This window comes from Phyllostomus hastatus, unplaced genomic scaffold, assembly GCF_019186645.2.
Source record: "Phyllostomus hastatus isolate PE091 unplaced genomic scaffold, TTU_PhHast_1.1 phas_scaffold_760, whole genome shotgun sequence".
Lineage (NCBI taxonomy): Eukaryota > Metazoa > Chordata > Mammalia > Chiroptera > Phyllostomidae > Phyllostomus > Phyllostomus hastatus.
In genome coordinates, this window is record NW_025334040.1 from 986,889 (window position 1) to 1,009,389 (window position 22,501).

Genomic DNA, 22,501 nt, shown 5'->3' on the forward strand with positions numbered 1-22,501 from the left:
AGCTGTCAGTCTGTCCCTTGAGGGGAAGCTCCTGCCATCTGTCAGGTGTCACTCAGGCCATGAAAGTGGGCACAGGGCCTTTTCCATTAGAACCATCTGAGTGGTTGCAGCCATACACCTCTGAGAAGACCCACAGCGCCCCCTGGCGACATGCTCTGGGGAACATTTAGGGTGATGGGAACTGCAGAAAGATGGTGCCCATTTTGAATGGATAAATAAACAAAGAAATAAATGAAAGTAGTTCACCTATTCCTGATTTCTTGCACAGTTTTCTTTTTTAATTTTACATTTTGTGTTTTCAGTTCTATAATTCCCACTTGATTTGTTCTCGTGACTTCTATTTAAATTGTGAGTTTTTCCTTTTCGATTTGTACCAAGAACTTTCACTGTTGCCCTTCAGATGGATTTGAGGGTCACTGCCAGACTGATATCTGTCACTGTGTCTCCTCATCACAGTCCTCTCAGTGTCTGTGTCAGGTTAATCTCTTTTCTCATTCAAGTTTTTATCTCCTGCTTCTTGAAAAATCAGGTGGGGTTTTACTGGATCCTGGACTTTGGGGGGTCACAGGAGGAGCCCTTGAGTCCCATCTCCTCTGTGTTCCCTCAGGCCACCCTCCTGCAGAGCTGCAGCTCAGAAGGTCAGGGGGTGGGTGTTCAGCTCCCACTGGCCCCAGCGGGGAGAAGCCGTAATTCCACTGCTCTGTGCTCTGACACTTTCCTGGGGACAGTGAGGCAGTGACTGTCACCTGCTGGTTCCCTTCAAGCAGGTGACAATCACACCCCTGTCACCTGCTGGTCCCTGCTGACCTCAAGGAGAGAAGCACAGGGCTGAGGCGAGTTTCTGTGCTTACTCCCCACTAGACTTTTTGGGCCTAGTGACACCAAGGAGGGGAGGGGCACCTACAGTGCTAACTCTTCTCCCCCATCTCATCCAGTAACCTTTATTCAGTGCTGTTAATGCTGGTGGGGTTCTTTACTGTGCTCTCCATGGTTCCCACACTCACCATCAGGGGGCGCAAGGGAGCAGACTAGCTTTGCCTTGTGCCATTTCATTCAGTCTCAAGGCTGGCTGATGAAGTTCAAGTTCAGCTCACCCCTGAGTAGCTAGAATCATGGGTGAGAATTTTTTGTCTGGTTAGAGTAACAGGAAAACATGGTCTCACAAAGTATGTTGGGGAATGTTTCTTCTCTGTTTTCTTTCAAACTGTGTGTTCATTATTATTTCCCACTTACACTGTTTACTAAAATAAATTTAAAAAGTCCACCTGAGGCCAGAATTGCGTTTTTGAGCTTTGAAACTACAGCCGTAAAGAGCTGTGATGGCAAACAGGAAAGTAAACAGAACTCACCTCTCATTCTGTCAGACATCACAGCAGAAACACAGGGTGCGTCATCACTCACTTGTGATTCTACATCCAGTATCGAGATGACTGCAGATTCAAGATGAACTGCACATTACTTATAGATCAATTAGTCCAGGGATTTTGATTAAGGTGATGTATTCTGAAATATAAAAAGGCAATGCTGTTCAAATATAATATGCAATATCGTGTGAATCATTTCTCCAGTGTGGCCATGAGAGACGACACAGTGTTTCCTAACACTCCCAGGTCTCTGGGTCCCTGCCTGGGAGCCGGGGCCCCAGGGCAGCCAGGTCACAGGTGTGGGAACCCTGTTTTTGTTGTCATGCAACCAGGAACTCCAAAACCGGGTACACAGTGATCCTGTTTACATTAGGCAACCACGTAGAAAATCAGGCATTTATGTTGAGCCCATAAAGACAGACAGGGGTGAGACCATGAGGTCTCTGGGTTGACAGTACAAGTGATAACAGAAGCCGAAACCTGAATCAGTCTTGGTCACAGTTGGGGACAGGACAGTGACGGGTCAACAGAGAGGGGAGGGCAGATGTTCACTTCACATCCATGTGGCATGGGAGCTCTTTGTGGCCGGGGGTTATGAAGGCCTGTGACTGTGCTAATCAGTCTCCTCATCAGGCTGGTCCTCACAGGTGGTCAAAGAGGCTGTGAGCACCAAGTAGGAGCTGGTGAACAGGGATGACTCTCAGGGACCTTTGTCCCAGATATTATATTATTGTTATACGTAACTATACCAATCATGATAGCCAGCATTCCCCCTCAAACATAACAAATATGTCTGATAAAAAAGGTACTTTGATAATGTAAATCATAGGGGCTAAAATCCCCTTATTTCTATAGGAGTTGAACCTACACTTAAGAATTCAAATATCTTCATGCTACCACACTACACCCAATCCTAAATAAGGTAAGCTAAATAAGCTATCAGACCCATACTCCAAAAATGTTGGTTTATGTCCTCACTATATCTGACCTCAGATTTTGGGACCAATGCCATGGTAACACTCAATGTGTTTGCCGACATATGTTCAGGAGAAGGTCATGTCGTATCTGGGCTCATCAAGAGCCACACAGGGGGTGTGACACATGAACAGGGGGAGCGCCCGCTCCTGCTGTCCCACAGCCCAGCCCCCAACCCAGACTGTTCACACACTCCAGTGGGATACGAGAGGACAGGGGGACACAGTGCCTGTGGGCTCAGTCAACCCCACTCACCAGCGTCCCCAAGGCCCTGAGTGGTGGCAGCTGTGAGAGCATCTCATCCATGGACCCACTTCACCCACATGCCTAGAGCAGGCTCAGCATTTCCGCAGCAATAGCAGTTTTCTTACTCTGTGGGCCCTGGAGGAGGTGGTTCTGCTGCTTCAGTGATGCAGGGGCTGCAGTGCAATGAGCATTTTGCACATAATACTCAGACCCCAGGCAGATGTCAAGATGGGCCTTTCTCATTGATAAGGAGTAGCTCAGGAGGAAGGATCCACCGGCTTCTAGGGCAGACCCTTCAGAGTAGAGGATTCAGCACTTGGCAGATGGGGCCCTGCTGCAAGCTGCATCCCAGAGGCAGGGAAAGGACAAGCAGGGACAGGGGAGATGGTGACAGCAAGGTCACTCTCTTAGGGCCCAGGATATCAAGTTCCATCTCCCAAAGACCCGCTCTTCCTGGAATTCTGTCAGCCCCTTCATGGGGGCGAGCACCAGAATAGAGGCTGAACCTCATGGTACCCGCTGCAGTCTGTGCAGCTTATGGGACTCTGGGCACTGATGGAGGACACATTCTTTATGTTTCTGTCCACACGGAGACGGTTTCTTCACATTTTCCCTCTCAGTTTCCATCTCTGAGGGTCAATGTCAGTATTATAGTTCATGTCCCAGAGTGGTGTTGCCCAGGCTGGCCCTGATGCTGTCACTACAGAGGTCCTGGAGGGGGCAGGGGTCCTCCTTGGGGCCCCAGTGGAGTCCCTGAGCCCTAAGATTTCATTACAAGAGGTTGTCCAGGTCCCATTGACCTTCAGGTTGACATGCGGGTGAGTGAAGAAAGTGGCTCTCAGATTTGGGCCACAGTGAGATTTCACTAGTTTGTTGGTTTTTTATATCTCTTGACACTTATTTGTTAAAATACTGGAAGAGAATTTACCATAAGTTAAAAAGAAAAAGAATCAAGAGTGAGAAATTGAGAACTCTGCCATGTACAAGAAAATGAAAAAGACACACGAGAAACAGCATCTCCTCATTACACTAAATGCAAATACACCCGAAGGAGACATCACAGCAGTAGCTGTAACTGGCACATGGAATTCACGTTCAGATGACAGATGAGAACAACCACTTTCTAGATTTGGGGTGAAAATTAATAATGTAAAAAATTAAAAATGCTATGAGGAAACTATGAAAATGAAAAAAAATTATTAAAAAAGATAAAATGCAGATTTTTCTAGGAAGATGAGAAATGGTTTCAAGAAGCTGAATGAAATGAACAATTTCCTTAGAAAAATAAAACACATTACAATGGAACTAGTTCACAAAAAGACCATCAGGTGAAGTTAGTTGCGCAAAAACACTAACCCCTTCAGACACTGGATGTTTCAAATGTGTTTGATATATATGTATATTTATTTCCAAAATTTACCAAATGGGAGCTTTCATGATTCTTACAGCAAGCAGGTATTATGGAGAAACCAACACCTGACAGGGAAAATACAAAAAATAGAAAATTACAGAAAAAAACGCAAATTATTAATGCAAATGTTCTAATTAAAATGCTAACAAAAAGATTCCAAAATCAAACCAGTAAATAGATACAGCATTGTCACAGTTGATTTCTTCCAGATATCCAACGTAGGTGCCATATCAACAACCCACTAATAAAATACATCCTATTAATAGATCCAAAAATAAAATCATATGACCTCAGTAGATTCACGAAAAACCTTTGACCAGATTTTGAAATATATTTCTAGTAAAAACACAGGCAGTGTGAACAGCAGGCACATTTGCAGTGCGGGAACTCACACTCTCTCCTCACACACACAAGTGAGCCCCACACTCAGCTCTCAGCTACTGAGGCGGGAGGACGACATTCCCACAAAGATCGGGCAATGTGACTTCACCTGCGTTGTCATTCAACATCACACAGGTAGTACTAACAATGCAGTTAAACAAGAAGGAACCCATGGTTGGATCTTTGCATTGATGGGAACAGACAGGTGGGCATTCCCCAGCCCCAAATGTCGGCCACAGCCCGAAGTGCTGCGGGGCTGGCTCAGTCAGGACAGAGGCCTCTCCCTGGGAGCTACAGGGACAGGGGTTCACAGTGAGGGCCAATGACAAGGTGGCAGCTCTGGAACATCCAGGAAAGAAGTCAGTGGTCACTGACAGAGACGCAGGAGGACCAGTGAGAGTTTGGGTCAGAAGTGACCAGAGATGGTGCCCCCATTCCAGCACCTGGGCTTCAGAGCAGAGCCACTCTGTGTCCCCAGCTGATGGGGAGCTGACGTCCTGTTCTGTCTGAGACCTGTTGTCCAGGGAGGGGCTGCGTGAGGCGCTGTGAGGACAGCGGGTGGGGGAGGTACACCCATTCCCCAGGGGCTTCCATGGAAGAACCTGGCCCAGGGTGGTGGCGCACCAGAAGCAGAAGCCACAGGTGTCCTGAGTGGCACATGCTGGGAAGTCCCCTTCCTGCAGATGAGAACGAGCTTCTCCTGGTCTCAGGTCCCACAGGCCTGCAGCTCTGTGTGAGCACAGAGGACACTGTCACAGGGTGGTTGTGAGAAGCAGTCTTGTCCTCAGCTCTCAGGCCAGTGAGGGTCAGGGACCCTGAGCTGCCAAAGCTGATCCTGGGAATGGATCATGGGCCACACAGGGTGGATCTGTCATGAGTGATGGGCAGGGTTGGGGCTTAGTGGGACATGTTGGTGACAACACACACTCAGCCTTCCTGATGTGCAGTGATGCGAACACAGCTGGTTCCCTTTCCCTGGTTCTTGCTGACCCATCACAGATTCCGTTCCTAGCACAGCCTCCCCCTGACACACAGGACCTTCCCCTCATTTGAGAAAACTGCACAAGGTGTTGCTGCCACAGACAGGCCTCAGAGGCAGTGTTCAAAGAATGTGACAAATATTCCTGAAAAAGTCCTATGTTGGGTTTCAGACCTGAGTTCAGGCCAAGCAAACCGAGAAAGCAGCTGTCTTCTCAGAGGAGTGGGGACTGCACCGGGGAACTGCACTGCAGGGGACAGCAGGTTTTTGTCACACTTCCCCACGGCCCTGCAGCACTGTGGGAGCACTGAGACTCCTGTCCCATGCTGTGCAGTAATAGTCAGCCTCATCGTCCATCTGGAGCCCACTGACGGTCAGGGTGCCGACACTGCCAGACTTGGATCCAGAGAATCGGTCGGGGATCCCAGAGGGTCTGATGCTAGTACCATAGATGATGGTTTTAGGGGGTTTTGCTGGGAACTGTTGGAACCAGTACACATCTTCACCATACCCAATGTTGGTGCTGCTTCCAGTGCAGGAGATGGTGACCCTCTGTCCTGGGTTCCCCGACACTGAGGGCGGCTGAGTCAGCACAGCCTGGGCCCAGGACCCTGGAGGAGGGAGACACACAGAGATGGTGATTTTGGGTCCAGAGACAGGAGCAGGAAGAAGACCCCCAAGTGTCCTCCGAAGGTCTCCTCCCCTGTCCCCTTATGCAGTCACCTGTGCAGTGAGCCAGGACGGTGAGCAGGAGAGGGGACCAGGCCATGGTGGAGTCCATCCCTGAGTCCTGCCTTCTGTGGCCCCACAGCTGAAGCAGAGCCTCCCCCACACCTCTCTCTTCCCCTCTTCATACTCTGACAGAGGGAGGGCCCACTCATGCAAATAGATTTGCCCCCCTTGCCCCTGATTTCCATTCCCTCTCTGGGCCCTCTGTCAGGCATTTCAGGGGGATTAGGGGTGAGACTGTGTGAGACCCAGGGCGTGGCAAGGTCACAGCTGTACCCTGAGGAGAGGGCACCAGGCAGTGCCAAGTCACAGGCCCCAGCTCTGATGACCCCAGACCTTCAGGCACAGTCCCTGAGCTCCCCCTGGTGCCCAGACCTAGACACACCACTGTGTGACATGCTGGCTGAGGCCCATCACAGACAGACCCTGCCTCCTCACAGCCCTGTTCCCTGACCTGCTCTCCTAGCAGTGGTCCTGGTGCCCCCCAATGGGGGGTCCCTGTCACTCCAGGACACTTTCATGTCCTACTCAGACTCCTCAGGGTGAGTTGGTCCACATGTCCCTCGGCTGGTCCTTGGTCAGCACCACGCTGCTGCTTTCACTCATGTCCTCTTCCCTGGAGCAGTGACTGTCCCACGGTAGCATGAGCCCTATTTTCAGGACTGTTTTATTTTTTACTGTGACTCCTCCCTTGTTAGAAATTAATCTGTCTTTCTATAAGACACAAAAATAGTCTTTCAATGTATTTTCTTTCTTTCAGCAGACAATAAATATATTTTATGCATGTAAGTTTAACCATGCTTTACCTAGTAAGTGGGAACTTCATTGTTTCATACACTGAATAAGTAATTCCCACTGGTCCCATGTATATTGGAATGAGAGCAGATATCTGACTTTTTGAGTCAGGTTCTCTGATCCCAGCTTCCTGGACACAGAAGGGGACAGTGACGGTGACAGTACCACCTGTGACCAGGACCTTGTGAGTGGGGATCCTCAGTCATGACTTCAAGGTCACCGGGGGAAGCACTTTGGAAAGAAAACCAGAAGGGGATGCATCATGGATTGTGGGGCCCCAGGCCCAGGTGCTGGTCCTCTGGGACTGTCCTCACCTGAGGGAGGGGCAGGGGAAGCAGAGGCGCCCAGGGGATGTGGGCCTGGCCACCATTGCCACTTGTCAACCTGCTTTCCCCGTGCGAGTCCTGCTGGGACAGGAGGCCATAGTTTGGACTTTCTGCTGCCTCCTCCCTTTCCCAGGAATATGTCATTTCAGACCGTTCCTCACAGATGGGAGGGGGTGTGGCTCTCCTCAGAACTGACCTTTTGGGGAACATTAAAAATGTCAGGGGTCAGAGCTGCTCATTGGTGAGACTGGAACCACCTTGCCCGTTTCCCTGGCCAGTTTCCAGTGTCCACACACCCGACCCAACTGACCGATGATGAGGGTGGAAGGCAGTGACCCATGTGGTGGGACCAGTTGGGGAAACTGTTTGTCTTTGTTCTCCGATGGCCATCCAGGCCTGCCAGCCGTGTGTCAGCCTGTGACAGACCCAGTTCCAACCCCAGGGACAGGCTTCACCTTCCCAGGACCAGTCAGACAGTCCCCTCCCTGGGCACAGTGAAGGTGTCAGGGTGCTGCTATGAGGGATCTCCTGCAGGCCAGGGCTCCCAGTTGGCTGGGAGCAGGATCCCATTGTCCTCACGGGGCAGGCTGCTGTGGGGTCACATGCCTGGTAATACCCAGAGGTTTCTCTTCCAGGACAAAATTAGACTGGTGACACTGGGGTCAAATATACCTCAGAAAGTTCGAAAACTAGTGATTGTCCACTATTTTGTGGAAAAGAGACCTCCCTGAGTCACCACTGAACGAGCAGGGAAGTGTGGGTAAAGATTCCACACAAGGCTCACCTTGAGACAACCACACTCACTTGCCTGTGAGCTTCACCAGGAAGAGTAGCTACTCCCCTCCCACCCAGTTTCAAGGACCACCCTCTCCCACATCCCATCCTTCACTTCCTCCCTCTGAACCCTGAAAACCAGACTGTCCTTCTCCTGCTCCCCTGCTCTGTCTCAGACCAGCACCAGGCTCATCTCTCACCAAACCCCCGCCTCCTCCTGCTCACGCACCTGACTCTCATCCCCTCCCATCCTGCGCTGTGCAGCGACTGGAACTCGGACACTTAATCAGATTCTTTCTCTTCCCAGTCACATCCTCTAGTGCTCTTCACCCCTATCTCAGCCCAGCACACACCAGGTATCCACCTTGTGGTGAATTATATGGGCCCAGGAACACTCAGCCATCTGGAGTCAGACACAGCTGAGCTCTGTGTGTGTCCCTGGTGCCGTCCTGACCGGTCACGGATTCTCCTGGGAGGCCTGTGCCTGGCATCAGGAACTATCTGCTGGGTGACAGACTATCAAATGACATGTTGTTTTCTAAGACAAACTTTGCGGGTGTACATTGAGACAATGGGCTACAGGTTGTAGACTATGTTCCCTGATATGAGTGTGAAACACTAGATTCCGCTGAAATAAATAAACAATGAGGGATCTGTAAAAACCACACGGTGGTGGGGAAAGTCTTTGTCCCAGTGTGCAAAAGGCAGGAGAGCATTTCCCATGTTGGCGTTTCCCTAAGCTGGTCCTGGCAGGACCTGCCCCACAGTGCCCCCTGCTGGTCTCTGATCCAGGGCCCACCAGCCCCCAGATCACAGCCCGCACTCCTGCAGGGCATCCTGATTTGGCCCTGGGGCCTTTTGGATGTCACTACCCGCAACAGGAGAATGAGTCGGCTTCTCCGTGGATTTGGGAACTAAGACATTATTGTCTCCTGACAACCAGTGACTTCCAAGCCGCTCCATGCAGGACACATTCACTGTGTTTATGTTGCCAGACATTTCAGGTTTTCTTGACATGTGCTCGTGCTTCTTCTGCTTGTGTGGTGCCATTTCACATGGAAGAACTTCTTCATCCCAGTTCAATGCTCGAAACCTTCACTGCACTCTGCCGGTTTGTACTGACACAATGTCTGTGTGAATGACGGGACGTCGTGTTGTTGGTGTGTGTTGGGGACGCTGCTGTTCGACCCCCACCCCCACTGCCCAGGTACCTGCGGGTTGTGTCCCTCTCGGTCGCCACAATCCACACTGTCGGAGAGGACGTGTCCTGTCTTCCTTCTTTCCACTCGGGCCTGCCATGCCCCCTTCAGCACAATTCTGATGATTTATTCCTTGCTTTTTTCAATATATTATATATTTATGATTCTTTTGCCTTTCCTCCTGTTAGTCTAATCTTAAAATTATTTTCAGTCTAAAGACTGAAGAATTAGTCAGTACGATAAACATCTTTTTTTGGTGTGTATATTGTTTTCCCTTTTTCAAACTAATGCTCTCATTCCACGTTGAGTCCTAATTGACTTTTTTAAAAATTGCTCCAAGTTTGTACTTGAAGAGAAAATAGAGTTTTGTCGATATTTTCATGTAATTTTGATAACTGGTGTTATTGAGGGTAGCATTGTAGCCTCTAGATGCCAATAAACTCAAATGTATTTAGAAATCTTTAAGTAATTATGATTTGTGTTATTAAACTGGGTACTGCGTATAAGTTATGACCCTGAGAGCCAGGGCCTTAAAGGGACAGGGCTCCCTCCTGTGCCTGGGAACCCGGCAGTTCCTCAAGGATGCGACCTCAGGAGGAACTGGACACGCTGCTGTGTGCAGATGTCAGACTCAAGGAAGGATCAGCACATCCTGGGCCAGGCTCAGGGGACAGATAGGGGACTGGGCTGCAGGGGACCTAAAGCTCCTGGCTCTCACAAGCAGGGATTCTCTCTGTCATTCCCAGTCAACATGAGGGTGGAGATATTGTAGCTTCTGGTGACAAAGAAATGTTCTCTTCATTGCACGAGCAGGAAGAACAGGAGGGAATTTTGTGGCATTCCTAAATGTGGAGTGACTCAGAAGCATCAGTCCCTGCAGCTTCACTAGCACAGGGACAGAGAATCCAAATGTGAGCTGGTCCTGTCCACAGGCAGGGACAGATGTTTGGGGGTTCTAATGGGGGGAATGGAGGGCAGATGTTCTAGCACGTTCCATGGACTGCATGTTCCTTGGTCACTGGGTTGTCCTCAGCTCCCTTGACTGTGACCACCAGCCTCGTTCTCCCTCAGGCTGCAGCCCTGTGTGATCACGGAGGGTGTGTGCCCTGACCTGGCTCTGGAGAGCCGGGGTGGAACTCAAGAGGGTCCACCATGCCTCCGAGGTCACACACTTAGGAGCTCTGCCTGAGGGTCTGGACCGGCATCAGAGACTCCCACAGTGCCTCTGCTTCTCCCCTGGTGAGAGTGTCCACAGGACCTTCCTGGGTGGAGTCTCCTTCTGCACACCCTGGGAAGGCTGTACTCTCTGATTTTGCAAAGCTCACCTGGGAACCTATTATGGTTAAAAGCTACAATGGGACAGGAGGAGAGGGTCAGACATACTCCAGTTTTCGTGGACTCGCGAAACACACCTCATGTAAGTTCTTAAGGATTCTGAGAGATACGAGCTGTAGAACAGTCACATCCAGGGACCCACTTCACTCACCTTCTCTGGAGCAGACTCATGGTTTTCCCAGCAACGCTGTGGCCTCGCCTTCATCCTCTCACGTCCCACACAGGGGTTTCATGTCCTCAGGCCCTTGATCTGCACACCTATTCTTGCCTGATGCCCTTCTCCCTGACATCACAACCCAGGTACCTGCGTTAGAACCAGGCCTGCCCCGTGCCTGGATTCCTCCCAGACCTGCATCTTCACACAGCACCTGAAGTGCCTTGTCTCAGGGACCAGGGTACCTCAGGTCCCTGGAAGGGATGGGCAGGCTCTGCTGTGACCCCTTGATTGGACTCCTTAACCTCAGACCAACTTCTTATGCTGCCCCAGGCCTCCTTTCCTTCCCACCTTCTGCCACAGGATGGGCCGTCCAGGCAAATGTGTGTCCACCTAGAGGCTCCCCAGCCCCTCCCTCAGCCCTCTTTTGAGCCCAGAGCTCAGCTCACCCGAAAGACTGAAGGGGGTGGAGGGTGGCTTCTCCCCTTGGGAAAGCCCTGGGAGGAAGCACCTGCTGAGACCACACAAAAGTTCCTCCTCAGGGGACTCCACCAGGCCACAGAGGACACAGATGCTGATTCCCCAGCAGTGAGCACAGGGCCCAGTTTGCAAACCTGGGCCCCACTGAGTCAACAGTCCTCCGTGAGCAGCGGTGCACCGACCACAGCAAAGTCCCACAGCGCCCCCCAGTGTTGGCAGGGCACACATCTTTATGTTCCCTAAAGGCCTTGGAGCCCTGGTGGTCCCTGCAGCTCAGCAGGTCACTGACTGTACCCCATGTCTATAACCTTACTTACTGATACTGTGAATCTGATGCACTGTGTATGGTCACAACACAGTCCCTCACTCCACGGTGGAGGCCCCACCTGTGCCTCATTGCTGACTGCTGGAATGCACATGCCTCTCAAATTACAATGATGCTGCCTTTGACAAAGTCATGCACACAGTATGTCCACAGTCCCCACACCTCCCCGTCCCACCAGCAGGTGGCTACAGGCAGGTTCACATCTACACTATCTGGGACCACGCAGGTTCCCCCTCTGCAGTCTGTTATTTATCCTCACTTTATTGCATTCTTTGCATAATTACCAGTTATATTTCACACGTATACATCATGTGAGGCCCCTCTCAGATGATAAATCTTATGCATACCCTCTCTACAGTAAGTAAGAGAAAATCTTTTGCATGTCATTCCAGAGTTTCGGTGCTGGACAGCATTGGGTCTTGTCTCCTCCCTCCCATCTCCCATCTGTGTGCTGTAACGAGCACACGTAGTCCCTGGTGGCTCAACTGTAACTTACACGTGGACCCTATTCGTTACATGCTGGTCTGAACCCCCCAAATTCATATTACTGTTTTTACAGGAGACACGACAACACTTCACCCTACTGCACATCCAGAAACAGTGTCAGCTTAGACCTACTGGGGGATGACTCTCATCTGTCCAGTAAGGCAGGAGCAGTTCTGAAAGAACTGACATCAGGGCAGCCCTACATCCGCTGGTGTTGTCGCTGGCTCTGTTTGGACCCTCTAACTTCTGACGTAAGTGCCACTCAGACGTCCTCTGGGAAACCATTTAGCCTGTTTTCCTGAGAGAGGTGGGATTCCAAGATGCTCTGCTTGTGAAGAACCACAGGTTCAGCTGCTGGAGCTGGACTCTGGCTGTAAGGATGCTCACTGTCCTCTTCTTCCACCTCCCTTTCTTGATGCTCCGCCCCTTCACTGAGCACCTGGTCCAGCTTTCTCCCTGGCAGGGGGTAGCAGACATCAGTTCCATGTGCCCATATGCTCCAATCCCATGTCCTTCTCAAGATGTGGGCTACTTTTTATTATGTTTGTACTGTGTTTCACTCAAAGATTTCTCTTCATAAATCATAGCTGCACAATGTCACTCATGTTATCCTCAAAACTAAAAGCCAATGTGAGAGGCTACAACCATTTATTTGGGATAAAAAATAATTATAAATCTGGGGCAGAGATTCATACAGTAAGCCACAATGTATCCAATTATGGGATGAAGGAAGTGGTTTTTCTGCAAAAGGGGAAGAAATAGTCACATGAAAAGAAGAGATATATTTCTGTGGATGTATCTTTAATGAACCAACAAAGAAATTTCTACAGTGAAAATAAGCAAAGTTATTCTTTAGCTAAACATGGTGTGGCCAGTTCTCAAGAACATCTTGAATGGTGAGCCCTGTAGTCAGGCTGTCTGCTCTCCCGTCAGCTTCCCAAACACTTGTCTGGGGCAGGCAGTTGCTTTGACACAAAACAAAGTGTAGGCATTCCTGCCCTCAAGCACTGCAGAGGTTGGAGAAGGAAGACAAGCAAGGAACCTCCTCTGGGATGGCGATCCAAACTCCAAGAGTTTTGCCCCTTCCCAAATGTGGCATCATTAGAATCATGTTAAAAATGACATCGCCTTTTAAAAGAAGCCCCTTGTTGGAGGACCCCACTGCTGCCCCCGGCTTGGGGTGAGCCCACACACAGCTGTAATGCACACCCACGCACGGCCTGTCGGTTGCTCTTAAGTTGGGGAGACTGTTGATAAAGATACTTTAAACTTTCACATGCAGGTGTTTCTCTGAACAGAAATTCTAATTTATTTTATAATTTCACTTTATTTACTGTAACGTTTTAATTGAGATATAATTGATATACAATATTATATTCCTTTCAGCTGCACAACATCACCATTCCATGTTGATAAATATTGCAAATGCATCACCAAAATGAATCTATTTAACTTCCATCACTACACATGGTAACAATGTTTATTATTTCTTGTGCTGCAAATGTTTGGGTTCTGCTGGTTTAGCTGCGTCCACACACTCATGATCCAGCATCTCCGCCCCAGTCCCCGTGCTGTCCACGATGTCCCCAGACCATTCATTTCACAACTGGGAGTTGATCCATTTCACTGCCTTTACCCACGTGGCCACCCCCTTCACCCCAGACCTTTGGAAACCACCGTTTGTTATAATTTTATACTTGTCAGTGGTCATATTTTTGTACTGAAATCAGAAAACAAAACAGCAGGTCAGCAGTGATTACACTGAAGGACATTATAAGATGAGATGCAGACAGCTGACTCATCCTTCATACACAGCACACACAGTGCTCAGGCTCCAAGGTAGGGTCAGGAGTCCAACACAATGTCATATTTTTGTTATCATTACAAAAAATAATAAATACAAACCAGTCTAAAAGTCAACTGTCCCCAGCTGGAGGGAGTTGGCCTTTCCATTTTGTTTACACCCTTAGTCTGGGAAAGTGCTGCTGTGAGTGACATTAAAGACAGAAGGGAGAGAAGCATCCTTCTCTCCCAGGGTCCCTGGGGGAACCTGGGCCCAGGACAACAGCCAGAGAATGAGCAGAAGGCACAGGGCACAGGCTCAGCCTGAGCAGCAGCAGCTGCAGTGTTCACCCAGCTCCCAGATGACACAGGGGTTCTTGTCTCACTTCCTCACAGGCCTGCAGCACTGTGCAAGCATTGAGATTGTCATCATAGGTCTGGCAGTGATAATCGGCCTCGTCCTCAGCCTGGAGCCCAGTGATGGTCAGGGTGGCTGAGCTGCCAGACTTGGAGCCAGAGAATCGATCAGGGACTCCAGACTCACGATTGCTATCATAATATATGAATAGTTTGGGGCCCTTTCCTGGGAGCTGTTGGTACCATTGCACAAAATTATCCCCGATGTTGGAGCTGCTTCCAGTGCAGGAGATGGTGACCCTCTGTCCTGGGTTCCCCGACACTGAGGGTGGCTGAGTCACCACAGACTGGGCCCAGGACCCTGGGGAAGAGAGACACACAGAGATGGTGATTCTGGGTCTAGAGACAAAGAAGAAAGTACAGCATGAGTTTTCTCAGGGTCCAACCCCTGCCCCCACATGCAGTCACCTGTGCAGTGAGCCAGGAGGCTGAGCAGGAGAGGGGACCAGGCCATGGTGGAGACCATCCTTGAGTCCTGCCTTCTGTGGCCCCACAGCTGAAGCAGAGCTCCTCCAGACCTCTCCCTTCCCCTCTTCATACTCTGACAGAGGGAGGGCCCACTCATGCAAATGAGAACTGATCCCCGCCCCATTCTCAGCTGTTTGATTCCTCCCTGGGCCCAAACTAGGTGCCTTGGCTTGAGGATGCGATGAGTGTCTGCAGGAGTGGGGCTTTGTGAGACCTGTGCATTGGGGAAGTCACAGCTCTAAGCCACAACTGAGCCCAGGTCTCTAGGCATTGCCAGGAGGCTGGTCCCAGCTCCAATCACCCCAGTTTCCTCAGGAACAACACCCGAGCGCCCTCTCGTGCCCAGCCCCAGACTCGCCGTTGCCTGTGGGGACCAGAACCTCTCAGACACAGCATCTGACTTCCACTTTCTGTCCACTGAAAACTCCCTTAGGGCCAGGCCAAGTGTCTGATCTTGTGGTCTTCCCATCACTGCAGGGAACATCAGTGTTGTCCTCAGAGTCCTCAGTGTGAGCTTCTCCACACCTCCCTGGGCTGTCAGTGTCCGTGCTCAGGAATGACATGGTGTCTCTTACATAAACCCTTAGACCAGTATCAAGTCCAGAGCAGTGACCGGCCCTAGGCAGGCATGTCCCCTTCTGTGCAAGACACGGGTTTGTTACTGCCTGGTGTAAGATGTCTCCTTCCCTGTGGGTCCCCAGCAGAACTGAGGAGAAAGGGCCCCTTCTCTCTAGGGATGGGGCAGCTGTGGGGAGAAAGCCCCTTGCTCATCCCTAGTGTGGGACACTGTGTGACCCTTTGTCATTATCCCACCTGCAGGGGACCCTCGGTCCCCACACACAGTGAGCAGCGATCCCTCCTGGGAGCCAGCTCTCACTCTCACAGTGGACAGTTGGCCGGGACCTTGCCCTGTGGCATTGTGTGTGGCAGGTCTCTAAGAGGAAAGAGGGCAAACCTGCAGAAATATCTAGGGAAAAACCTGTATTGCTGCCATAGGATTTTACTAATACAGTTTACCCAACTTAACTACAAGTATGTTATTGGATATACAAGTCACATCAATAAGGTTTAAAAAATTCAGTGATGATAAATACTGATGGAAACTGTGTTCAGATACCCATAGTACACCACTGGAAATGCTGATCTTGGTTGAAACGGTGGCTCTGAGACAGATGTCCCAGGTCACCCACTCCAGGGATGCTGCTGTCCCCAGGCCACACTGTCCACCTCTGCGGTGCTGCTATAGGTGACCTTGTTCCTGAGACCTGGCCCCGCAAGGTGGGCGCATGTGCCAGCACAGCCCGAAACCAGGAGCCTGAATGATATAACACACAGAGGAGCTAAGGTTTGCGGAACGGGGCTCACTTTGCCCACAGCTCAGTTCACTGGAGGAGTCAGAGCACAGAGGCCGGGATTGGCAGAGAGGCTGAGAAGTGAGCTTAGTGACCGAGGGATTTCTGAAAGGAGAGAGTCGCCTGTGAGGGAGCTCAAACCCCTCACAAACCCAGAGGAAGCCCTGTGTGAGGTGGGGGTGGGAAGATGTGAGCAATGAGTTACAAACCCTTCCTCAAGTTCTCACTTGATAAAATGATAAACTATTCTGCAAACGCAACAGTAATGGTAAGAATTGCCCGTCTCCCTAGCGCTGCTCAGGGGAGAAAGGCTGTGGGAGCCGCGGAGGCGGACTCACATTCCCCTGGGGCTGGGGCCCGGGAGGAGGACGGGGACACTGGGGTGTGCGGGTCGGAACGTTCAGCACATCCTCAGCTGTCGGCAGGGGCATCTGCTGTGGGTGACATGGGCACCTAGCAGAGCACCAACAACCCAAGGATGTGGTTGCCTCAGTGGGCCCGGAGTTTTCATGAGGCATCACCAGGGCCCACGTACCAATACCGCACCATGGCACCCAGTGCCACTGCCTCTTCCTGGGCCCCAGGCCCTGAAGGAGGCGGGTGAGCAGGGACAGATGCAGGGACCTGTGTGCACAGGGCAGGGACCTCACGGCAGGGAGGGGCCAGCGCTGGGCGGGACGCCTGCCTGAGCGTGAGCATCGGGAGCTTCACCTGCGTCGTGTGTAATGTCAGGGAAGGGGAGTCCCTCACGTGGGCAGACAGTCTGAATCCCTGCCCCTTAGCCCTGGAGCCCAGGCCCAGCAGCCTCCCACCTGCAGTCCCGTTCCACAGCCAGAGGAGAGGGAGGGGCCTGGGGTGTTTAATGCTCTGTCAGCGTCCACACCAAACTTTACTCTGGTGGTTTCTGTGAACATGTCTGAAGTGTGTTACTCCTGCAGCCATTAGGCTGAAGAGCGCAGATTACCGTCTACAATGTGAGAGGGCCTCGGCCAGTCAGTGGAAGGGCGGATACAGCCAAGACGGACCTTCCCCAGGAAGACGGAGCTCTGCCAGCAGACGGCTTCAGAGCCAACCCACACGTGTCCTCGTCCTCCCCAGGCTTCTGACCGGCCAGCCCGCACCGAGAGTTTGGGGTTCCGCGAGTGTCTCCAGCCATGTGAAGCAATCCCTTAAAATTATTTTCTTGAGATTATGTATAAACGTATGTTTGTACATATGTATATGTGTATATATACATTTATTCCTTTGAGATTTTGTGTGCATGTGTGTGTGTGTGTGTATATGGTTGTGTGTATGTATATGTGTGTGTGTATATGTATGTGTATAGGTGTGTGTATAGGGGTGTGTGTATTTGCGTGTATATATATATGGGTGTGTGTATATACGTAAAGAGAGAGAGACAGGTCTTTGCCCAATCACTCCAGCCCTGCAGGAACACTAAGTCACACACAACCCTTTATTCAAGTCTCTGTCCTACTTGACCTTTTTCTGAGGCCTCAGATGACCCTGTTCCGTGGAACCACCTCTGATACGTGACACAGGGTGGCACAAATGGACCGCTGTGCTCTGGGTCCTGCAAAGGCCTGAGGGGTCGCAGTCACGTGGACCACAGGTTCAGGCACACGAGATTCCCACCATGCACATCAGCCGTCGCGACCCTGCCCATCGCCCCCCAGACCAGGCTGCACACACCTGGTCCGTCACAGGGCACGTCACTCAATCCAGTGACAGGCACAGGCAGCTCTGGAAGTGAAATGTGATTTGAGAGGAAGATCTTGGGAATTTTCCCTCCAGGGTCACAGATGCGGGTTGCGTGGGCAAGCCCTGGAAATTCGGAGGAGACACCAGATTCCTTTATCAAGTGATAAAGTGGGCTTTATCACTTGAGTGAATCCTGCTGGGGAAGCACTTGTGAAACAACATAAGTTCCCAGCTCTGGGGACCATATAAGTCCTGAGAGGACACAGCTGCAGAGTCCCCATCATTAAACACTGGGCCCAGCCCCCAGGCCAAGGCTCCTGTTACTAAATGGTCCTTAATGAGCTCCTGGGTAAGGTGAACAGGGCAGCCCCACAGCGCCCCCTGATGGTCAGACAGCACACATGTCTCCCTGAAGCAAAACCCAGAGAGCACAGCTGGTTTCTGTAGCTCAGCAGGTCACTGGCTCTATTCATTCACACATCCAGGGTCTGGTTCCCAGATACTGTCACTCTGAAACACTGTACTGGTTCTTGATGCATCTCACTCCCAGAAATTCTCAACGGTGGGAGATGCAAACTTCTACCTAAAAGAAAAATTAATTTCGATTTACCGCCAGTGATGTTACTGCAAAAGTAAATGCACAGAGACTTTCATGTCCAATGTCACAGATGAGGGGACCTCTCTTTTGCTTGGAAGGGTCATAATGGCTGCTCAGAAAATTTGCCAGGAGCTCATGCAGGCGCACGTGCAGAGGAGGCCTATTCAGCACACATCTCAAGTCACCTGATGCACGCACAGTTTTCACAGATCTGATGTGATTAAGTGATGGGCAACAATAATGGCTGTTGAAGGCTTCACACTTACCAGCGGAAATGTGGCATGCTTCTCCATTTCAGAAGTGGCCTTTTGACCTTATTTGGTGGAGTTCTGTATACCTGTGCCACATGTTTCTTGTTAAGGTTTTGTCATAGGTAACCTAACATTTGTTTCTGTCACAAACAAATCTCTACCTACCTGTGTTCTCTTAGTGATTATCTTATTTTTGTAGCAAGATAAATCTGAGATGGAAGTATTTTTTATGTCAACTATTGTGTTTTTCAGTTCTTCCATTTCCATTGGGCTTCTTTTCATGATATTATTTCAACTCTGAGTTTTTCTTTTTGCCCATTTGAAACAAGCAGGCTTTATGATTGCTCATCAAATGGGTGTTGGGACTGTTCTATAAAAATACCAGTCACAACATTTCCTCACCTGAGTAAGCTCAGTGTCAGCATGAATAGATTCTCTTTCCCATTCAAGTTAATTTTTTTTTTAAACATCAATGATCTTTAATTTTTTTTTAAGATTTTATTTATTTATTTTTAGAGAGGGAAAGGAGGGAGATAGAGAGAGAGAGAGAGTGAGACATCAATGTGCGGTTGCTGGGGGTTACAGCCTGCAACCCAGGCATGTACCCTGGCTGGGAATCGAACCTGGGACACTTTGGTTCCCAGCCCACGCTCAATCCACTGAGCTACGCCAGCCAGGGTCAAGTTAATTTTTTTTAACATGACAAGCCATGTATTTACCCTGGATTCAGGATCTCAGGGAGATGCCACTCAGAGGAGCTTAGCAGAAAGAGAGTGAGGCTTGGACTTCAGTCCTGCCCGGCACCCCACCCACCCACACTGGGCAGGGGGCTCCTCGTCCCCCCAGGCTCCTCCCTGTGCCGCAGGTGTCCCCGCACCTCACTCGTTCCTCTAAGGGGTGACCTCCCTGTATGCTGACTTCCTCCTGCTCCTCCTACCACTTAGATAATTACATTGCTGGGACCATACAGGTGCCTGAGCCCTCAACTGAACATGTGCTCCACTCAGAGAACAGATGTCTGAGGGCATGGAGACCCCTGCACACCCTCTGTTTCAGGGCCTGGGGTGATCGGCTCCTCTATCTCTCCTCATGCTTTACTTCCCACTGTGTCATCCCAGTGCCATAAACCTCATCAATTGTCCCATCGTCACCAGCAATGGGACCTGTGTCCACTTATAACCAGTCATAGGGGACATCTATAGGAAGACACCAGAATCATTCAGAAGTGAGATCTGCTCTCTTGTTGTTTGCCCCCCTGTGACAGCATCCTCATGAGATGGTCACAGCACTTCCCCCCCTAGGATGCAGCCAGGTCCCCACAACCATGGACAGGTGCCTCCTATGCAACACACTGAGCTGATGTGCCCTGTGCCTTATTCAGAGGAGGCATCAGGCCGTCACAGGAGTACAATATGCACTCGTGGAGTCGGTGAGAGTGGAGTGGGACTGGATAAAAAAGTAAGTATGTGTACACACACACACACACACACACACACACATAACCACAGAAATGTAGTAGATTAAGGCACTAAGGGCATAATCGTGCTAACAACCTGTACATGAGTGGAAGACAAGTCTAACACACAGTGGAGTCAGGAGAAGGTGTGTTGAGTGAACACAGAGCCACTGTGGACAGTGAGGGAGGCTCTAGCGGGCCGCGGGGACATCAGGGTCATCATACAGATCACTCTCCCTGAACTTCAGCGCTTCTTTGACAGCCGTATTGCTACCATTTGCAGTTCAATGGTCACATTCAGTCTCGTCCTCGGGCTGCAGGCTGCTGATGGTCAGAGGGGCCGTGCTGCTGGCCCTGGAGCCAGAGAACTCAGTTGGGATCCCTGAGTGCAGAGAACTTCTGAGCATCACAGCTTTGAGGGCAGCACCAGGAACCCGTTGGTACCAGCCTGCACCGAGGATCCCAACACTGTCGCTGTCTCCAGGGCAGGAGAGGTTAACCTTCTGTCCCCCTCATTTTATTCTCAATGCAGGTAGAGAGTGAGCATGACACCCCCATTTTCCTGGTGCCCTTCCTGCTTCACTTACCAACTGCCTGGCCCACAGCAACTTCCCTCATTTATCTGAATGATCCATATCTTTTCCTTTGCATTCTTACTTGTTATTAGAACATTCTGGGCCCCACCCCATACATCCACACCACTCTTACTTATTCTGCCAATTCCAAACTGAAGACCAGTGTATTGATTAGGCCTGGTTGGCCCATCTCCCCGCCCACCCTCAGGCCCAAACCCACCCACATAAGCGTCTCCCATGTAGGTGCTTTCTTCCACCCTTTACACTTTCCCTCACAGCACAGCTTAGGGACTGAGAGGAAGCAGATAGAGAGCTGAAAATACACAGCTGGCATAGTTTTGGTTTCAGTGGTAATTAAGAACAGATTTATAAGTCCTTCAGATAAAAATTCACTTTTATCTCATCCCTGGAACATCCAATGTGTATCCCAGCATGAATTCGAACTCCTCCCGCTTAGGACAACCCCACAGCGCCCCCTGCAGGGTCCATGTCTCAATCCTTCCAGGTCCTGTGACCCACCTGAGGAATGCAAGACAGTGTGCGTGATTTTGGATGATTTTACTAATCACTCTAAATCTCACTGGTTAGTGGTCCTGGAATTTTGGTCCACACAGAGAAGAGTAGAGACTGTTCTGTCTTCTCTAGGATACACCTTATGTGATCTCTGCAAAACATTTAGTTTGTGAGCAGGCTGAAAAGATAGTAACAATGGACTAACAAAATTTGTAACTACAGACAATAAGGAAAAAATTGCATATCCACAGGCCCTAGGAAAAGAGAAGCCAACTGAAGAAGCGACAAGAAATGCTACCCTCAGTTACACTTGGTCCCAGGCTCCTCAGGGGTGACAGCCACAGGCAGAAAGAGCACAGGGAGGTTTCAGTCTCACTTCCCCATGACTCTGGAGCACGTGTAAGTGTCACTGCTGCTGTCCCATGCTCCGCAGTAGTAGTCAGCCTCATCCTCAGGCTGCAGCCCCGAGATGAGCAGGAGCCCTGCATTGGCTGAGGCATGTTTGGATCCAGGGAAACGGCTGAGGACCCCGGAGCCCTGGTGCTTCTCTGAGTCTGATTTATAACCCAGGAGGTACCGGAGAGGGCTCCCGGGCTTCTGCTGGAACCAGAATATATAGTAGGAGCCAACAACAAAGCCACTGCTCAGGGTGCAGGTGAGTGCAGCTATTGCTCCCGGAGACACAGAGGTGGACGGCGGCTGAGTCAGCACAGGCTGGGAGAGGGAACCTGCAGAAACACAGACACCCATTATATCCTGGAGGAACAACGAGATAGAAGGACATTTTCAGCGTGTGGGGAGAGGGAGTCCAGGGAAGTGGGATGTCAGGACATCCTGACCTGTGCAGTGAAAGAGGAAGATGAGGAGGGAGAGTAGAGTCCAGGCCATGGTGGGGATGCCCCAGTGCTCTGGTGAGACTGTCACCCTGCTGGTCCCTCTTATCCCTTGAAACACAATAGAAAGGGTCTTTATGCAAATTCACTCCATCCTCTGGCCAACCAAATCACTCCCAAGGCCCTGTGTACCCCCGAGTGTCCTGGTTCACACCTGGGAGGGGTGGGCCTGGGCTGGGCCTCGCCTGAGGCTCCCCAGGGGCCCAGTGAGCACAGACACTAGTCACCCCATGCCTGGTTTCCCAGCTGACAGCCCACACAGACCACTCACCAGAAAACCTCAGAGCCCCCGCTGCCCCACCCAGGCCCATCACGCCCGTGACCAGGCGGCAGGTGACTGACTGAGACCCTGTCCTCATGACCGCCTTGTCCTCCGCCCACTCCCTGCCCAATGACAGAGCCAGGCCCCCCTCAGGGGCTGCCTGCTTTCTCCTTCCAGTCTGTTTTCTGTTCGGACCCCTCCACCTGGAATCCCCGAGACTTCACCCCACTCTCTAAGGAAACTCCAGGCAATGGCGCCTCCTGCACGAGCTGCA

General features: G+C 50.8%; 3 gene segments (V, D, J or C); all 3 read right to left on the reverse strand.

The window, feature by feature from the left end:
* Positions 1 to 5,011: 5,011 nt before the first annotated feature.
* LOC123810791 lies at positions 5,012 to 6,197 on the reverse strand. The segment is given in 2 exon segments: positions 5,012 to 5,967; positions 6,080 to 6,197. Coding segments are annotated over 2 exon segments (399 nt in total).
* Positions 6,198 to 13,938: 7,741 nt separating this feature from the next.
* Positions 13,939 to 14,686, reverse strand: LOC123810788. The segment is given in 2 exon segments: positions 13,939 to 14,459; positions 14,567 to 14,686. Coding segments are annotated over 2 exon segments (429 nt in total).
* Positions 14,687 to 21,444: 6,758 nt separating this feature from the next.
* On the reverse strand, positions 21,445 to 21,988 carry LOC123810878. The segment is given in 2 exon segments: positions 21,445 to 21,800; positions 21,912 to 21,988. Coding segments are annotated over 2 exon segments (405 nt in total).
* Between the last annotated feature and the right edge of the window lie 513 nt (positions 21,989 to 22,501).